Source organism: Benincasa hispida, unplaced genomic scaffold (assembly GCF_027475165.1).
Source record: "Benincasa hispida cultivar pf3 unplaced genomic scaffold, pf3_genome.v1.1 HicScf1849, whole genome shotgun sequence".
Classification (NCBI taxonomy): Eukaryota; Viridiplantae; Streptophyta; class Magnoliopsida; order Cucurbitales; family Cucurbitaceae; genus Benincasa; species Benincasa hispida.
Window position 1 is genome coordinate 1,806 of NW_028326241.1, and position 5,946 is coordinate 7,751.

A 5,946-nucleotide genomic window follows, 5' to 3' on the forward strand; every position below is an offset into this window, starting at 1 on the left:
GCCCTTGGATTCACGGGAATGGTGTGATTACGTCAACGTTGCATCAATGTTTCAAGTTCTACCAAGATGAGATAAAGAACGAGAATTCTGGTGAAACAATGCCTGTAGAGACTTCACTGATAAAGAAAGCAAGTGGGTCCCAGTCAAGGTCATCGGTAGACACAGAGAAAGAAACGAGTAGCAAAGTACAAGCCTCTAGCCCAAAAGAGAGTGGGACATCCCCTAGTGTTTGAGAGACACCTGTGGTGAGGGACGAAAAAGCCTCAAAGCCTCTGATTCTACGCTATGTCCCTTTGTCAAGACTGAAGAAGGGTGAGTCACCTTTTACAGAATCCTTAAAAGGTTTGCAGTCGGCAATATAGAAATTCTAAAGGAGAGTTTTGTCACACTTCTCATGCCAATAACGAAGCAGGAAGTCCACAAGCCGAAGACGGAAGTGACAAAGTTAAATCTGCCCGAGAAGAAAACTAAAGACGGATTCAATCCCAAGGCTTACAACCTATTGGCGAAGGTGGGTTACGACTTCATAACTCACACTGAGTTCAAGAGCGTGAAGATTTATGAGCAACCCAGACTCTCATCGACCCAAAAGAAGCTTTTGCAAGAGAGACACACTATACCTACGTCGAGGGCGAGACTCGAATGTGAATCGTCAGAGCCAGTTCGCATAACCAGAAAGGCGAGGGGAAAAGTGGCCAACAAAAATCATATCACTACAGAAGAAGTCGGTGATGTAGAGGAAAATGAGGACAAAGATAAAAAAGCCTCAGCCTTCGACCGTATTAGGCTGTCTACTGCACGTGCTTTGGTTTTTGAGAGATTGAGCATGACAGAAGCAGAAAGGGGAAGTCCGCATACGATTCCCAGAGCTACTCGATGCTCAGCCTTTCAAAGGTTGACTCTGTCGAATGAAAGAAAGGAGGAAATCATCTGTCAGCCGCTGGTAGTGGCGAAACCTTTAGCCTTTGAGAGACTAGGTGCAGTTCCAAAGGAAAGCGAAGGAAAACCCCGCATTCCCATTTTTGATCGCCTGAAGCACGATAGGGTTGAAGATCGCCTTGATGAACATGTCTCTAGTGAGACAAAGGGGAAAGAAAAATCTTGTGGTGATGCCCCCAATACGACTATAAGAAAGAGAGGGCCGATACCCCGGACGTCGATTTGGTGATGCCTCGACCTTAAAGATGCTGAAAGGCCATCGAACAAGAAACCATCAAGAGAGATAAGAAGTGATGGAGAAATCCATAGTACCGTCCCCTCATGCATAAAGAGAAAGACCTTCATTACTTTAAACATAAGTGAGGGCTCGCTCAAAGTAAAGAGGTGCAACGTTGTCTTCACCAATCCTCAGAATAGAAATTTAGAGCAGGAGGAAGGCGAAACTTCATGCCACCATATCACCATCATCGAAGAATCTGAAGAAGGAATGACCAAGGAGGAAGTGGAGGACGCTCCACAAGGTTTGTAGGACGGTGGTTGATCCATGGTGGATGGACTCAAAGAGGTGAATCTCGGCACAACAGAGGAGCCGCACCTGAATTTCATCAGTATATCCCTCTCAAAAGAGGAAGGGAGTGAATACGTGAGTTTGCTCGCCGAATATAGGGATGTTTTTGCTTGGTCATACAAAGAGATGTCGGGACTGGATTCGAAGGTAGTGGTCCACCATCTCACAATCAAACAAGGGTGCCGACCCGTTAAGCAAGCTCAGCGACACTTTTGGCTGGAACTTATCCCCCAAATTGAGGCTGAAGTCAATAAGCTGATTGAAGCAGGGTTCATCTGCGAAGTCCAATATCCAACGTGGATAGCCAACATTGTCCCAGTTAGAAAAAAGAATGGGCAACTTCGTGTCTACGTGGACTTTCGTGATCTAAACAACGCATGCCCGAAAGACGATTTTCCATTACCCATCATAGAAATCATGGTCGATGTGACAACAAGACATGAGGCCTTGTCCTTTATGGACAGATCGTCTAGGTATAACCAGATACGAATGGCTCTCACGGATGAGGAAATGACGACATTTCGAACCCCAAAAGGTATATATTGCTATAAGGTAATGCCCTTCGGATTGAAGAACGTCGGTGCCACTTATCAACGCGCCATGCAGAAGGTGTTTGACGATATATATTGCTATGTGGATGACCTTGTAGTCAAGACCAAACGATGACAAGACCATTTGAAAGATCTGAGAACTGTGTTCAATCACCTACACAAGTACCAGTTAAAGATGAACTCTCTCAAATGCGCATTTGGCGTGACCTTAGGGAAGTTTCTAGGCTTCGTTTTAAGACATCAAGGGATAGAGATAGATAAATCCAAGATTGATGCCATCTAGAAGATGCCAAGGCCAAGGAATCTACACGAGTTAAGAAGTCTACAAGGACGTCTGGCCTACATCTGGAGGTTTATTTCTAACCTGGTGGGGCGATGTCAACCTTTTCAAAGACTGGTGAGAAAAGGAGAAAAATTCGAATGGGTTGAGGCTTGTCAAAACGCCTTTGATAACATAAAGAGATACTTGCTCAGTCCTCTTGTCTTAGGAGCCCCAGTAATGGGAAAGCCATTGATATTGTACATCGCAATGCAGAAAAGGTCGCTGGGGGCATTGTTGGCACAAGAAGGAGAGGAGGGAAAAGATCATGCTCTCTATTACCTAAGTAGGACCTTAAACAGGGTTGAGATAAACTATTCTCCAATTGTGAAAATGTGCCTTGCACTCTTCTCCACTATAGATAAGTTGAGACACTACATGTAAGCCTTCACAGTCCATTTAATTACGAAAGCCGATCCCGTCAAGTACGTTCTTTCTAGGTCAATCATCTCGGGGAATTGGCCAAGTGGGCAATCATGCTTTAGCAATACAACATTGTTTACATGTCGGCGATTAAAGGGCAAGCATTGGCCGACTTCTTGGCAGATCACCCGGTTCCATCAGATTAGAAGTTAAGTGAAGATTTGCCTAACGATGAAGTTCTCTTCATAGAAATCACGAGGCCTTGGGTCATGTTCTTCGATGAGGTGGCCCGAGGAAGCGGTGCGGGGGCAGGCATCATCCTCATTTTTCCAGAAAAGCACATGCTGCCTTATAGCTTCGTGCTTGCTCAATTATGCTCGAACAACGTCACCGAATACCAAGCCTTGATAATCGGCCTCCAAATGGCTTTGGAGATTAGGGTATCTTACATAGAGATTTTTGGTGACTTAAAGTTGATAAGCTCTTACGTTAGTATGATGTAAAGCATGACAAATTGAAGCCTTACTTCATTTATGCTCGATAGTTGATGGGAAAATTCGAAAGCGTGACACTAAAGCATGTCTCGAGGATGGAAAATAAGAAGGCGGATGCTTTGGCAAACTTGGCTACGGCCTTGACGATTCTGGATGATGTATCTCTTAGTATATCGCTTTGTTGAAGGTGGGTTGTGCCTCCAGTCGAGACCACATGTGAAGAAATGAATGCGATATTAGTCTACTTAACTGACGAGGAAGATTGGCGGCAGCCTATTGTAGATTATCTTTAAGCATGGAAGGCTTCCAGACGACCATCACCATAAAACAGAGATTCGAAGGAGGGCTGCACATTTCATTTACTACAAAGTGGTTTTGTACCGCCAATCCCATGTAGTACTCTTTCTGCGATGCCTTGGAAAAAATGAGTCGAAGAAGACTTTGGAAGAAGTGTATTCAAGCGTATGCAACGCACATCAATCCAGACCAAAGCTACAGTTCTAGTTGAAAAGGATGGGTTACTACTGGCCAGAGATGATCTAGGATTCGATGGAATATGCAAAGAAGTGCGAAGCGTGTTAATATCATGCGAATTTCATTCATCAGTTGCCCGAGCCTCTACACCCGACTATAGCCTCATGGCCTTTTAAATCATGGGGGCTTGATCTGGTTGGCCCTATAACACCTAAGTCATCAGCAGGACATTCTTATATCCTCACAGTCACTAATTACTTTTCAAGATGGGCTGAGGCTATCACTTTAAGAGAGGCTAAGAAAGAGAATGTGGTGGACTTTATCTGCAATCCCATCATCTATCGGTACGGTATCCCCCAACGAATCATGACAAATAATGGGAGACAATTCTCCAATAGCTTTATGGACAAATTATGTGAGAAATTCAAATTCAAGCAGTACAAGTCATCTATGTATAATGCCACCGTGAATGGGTTGGCAGAGGCATTCAACAAGACGTTGTGCAACATGCTGAAAAAAATTGTCTCCAAGTCGAAAAGAGATTGGCAAGAAAAGATTGGTGAAGCGTTGTGGGCTTATCACACCACTCATCGTACCCCTACAGGAGTCACTCCATACTCTCCCGTTTACAGGGTAGAGGTTGTCCTTCCCTTGGAGAGAGAAATTCCATCGCTAAGAATGGCGATACAAGAAGGGTTGACTGCAGAAGACAATGCTAAGCTGCGTCTCCAAGAATTGGAAGCACTGGACAAGAAACGATTAGAAGGTCAACAAGCGCTGGAGTGTTACCAGAAGCGAATGTCTAAATATTTTGATAAGCACGTAAAGCCTCGGTCTTTTCAAGTTGGGGATCTAATGGTCGCTATAAGAAGACCTATTATCATGATAAGACATATGGGAAGTAAGTTCACGCCCAAATAGGATGGGCCCTACGTCATCAAAGAAATCTATACAAATGGAGCATATAAGATTGTTGATCAAGACAGACTAAGAATTGGCCCAATCAACGACAAGTTTCTCAATGAAGTTTTACACTTAACAAATGTAATTAAAAAAAAGAAAAAAAATTGAACTACATTATGACTTGATCTCTGTCATTGTAAAGGGTACGTAAGCAGCTTAAAGCAATTTAAGTTCAATCATGTGAAAAAAATCCAAGCGCATAAAGAAAATGGGAGCTTATAAGAAACTCCAAGCACTGAAATATCTTCCATATAAGAAAGTTTCAACATTACAATACGATAAATAAATCTAGCAATCAAAGAGAGCCTAGAGATTACAAAATTCTTGGAGCCCCCAACAATCAACACATGAGTAGCTAAGTAAGGTGCACAAAGTTGGATCATGGTACCCAATTGTAGTCTTTCAGTTCCTGTTGCATAGCCTCTAACATTTGGTGCAACATCTTCAAGGCTTTGACATCCTTATAAAAAATAGCAGGAGTAGTCTCTATGTTGTTTATGCCCTAACTCGTGTTGGAGGCGTAAAGCTTGTGTTGATTCAGAAGATTCTCATTCTCCAAGAGTTGCTTCGATATTTTGACTCATTCAACTTTGATGGTTGCTAGCTTCACTAATAACTCTTCCTCTTCTTGCGAAGCCCGAGAATCACGCTCCAGTAGGGTTTTTCTTTTAGCAAGGGCACTACTTTCGTCATATAATATCTTCTTCAAGTGAAACTTGGCCTTTTCTAGACGTTGGTTCTTATTTTCCTGGGTCAATTGAGAAGAAAATGATGATTGGAACTAACTGTACCTCTCCACGTGTCAATAATAGTCATCCACGAGCTTTTTAAGTGGGGAAGATTGGCTCTTCAGATGTTAGAAATTGCCGCAAATATCTGGTGAGTTTCCTTTTCTAGACAAAGGACCTTCTCGAAGGGGGTACGTATGATTTTTTTCTGTATAGTTTCCCCTATAGCCAAGACAGCATAGCGCCGAACGTCAGAAACTACATTGGCAGCGCAAAATACAGACACCCCAGAAACAACCGCGGAAGTTGATTTGTCCATATGTTTGGGGAGTTCCTGGGCCACAAGAGGATGATCCGGAGTCGCCCTTGTGCCAACCAAGGCCCCTGAGTCGTTCGTACATGTAGAAGTGGGCTTGTGTCCATTTGGGCTCGCCAGGGTTTTTGAAGCTTCCCCCAGTTACAGGACTCTCTCCGCTGAAGGAATGTTGGGGAAAACAGCTTCCCTAACTCGAGAAGCCAAAGCGTCGACGCACCCTATGCCTGTTTC

General features: G+C 43.6%; 1 protein-coding gene across 1 annotated transcript; it reads left to right on the forward strand.

Moving 5' to 3' along the window:
- Nucleotides 1-1,483: 1,483 nt before the first annotated feature.
- Nucleotides 1,484-4,629, forward strand: LOC150030491 (uncharacterized). Its single transcript, XM_090309663.1, has 4 exons — nucleotides 1,484-2,042; nucleotides 2,990-3,180; nucleotides 3,285-3,392; nucleotides 3,841-4,629. Exons 1-4 carry the CDS (start codon nucleotides 1,484-1,486, stop codon nucleotides 4,627-4,629), a joined length of 1,647 nt encoding a protein of 548 aa, XP_090165789.1.
- The last annotated feature ends 1,317 nt before the right edge of the window (nucleotides 4,630-5,946 follow it).

Bases quoted from the DNA above. Each gene is read 5' to 3' on its own strand.
- LOC150030491 (XM_090309663.1), top strand. From the start codon at position 1,484: ATGGTGGATGGACTCAAAGAGGTGAATCTCGGCACAACAGAGGAGCCG. The intron at 2,043-2,989 runs GTATATATTGCT...TTCTCTTCATAG, and splicing joins GACATTTCGAACCCCAAAAG to AAATCACGAGGCCTTGGGTC. The intron at 3,393-3,840 runs GTATCTCTTAGT...TTCATTCATCAG, and splicing joins CCTTGACGATTCTGGATGAT to TTGCCCGAGCCTCTACACCC.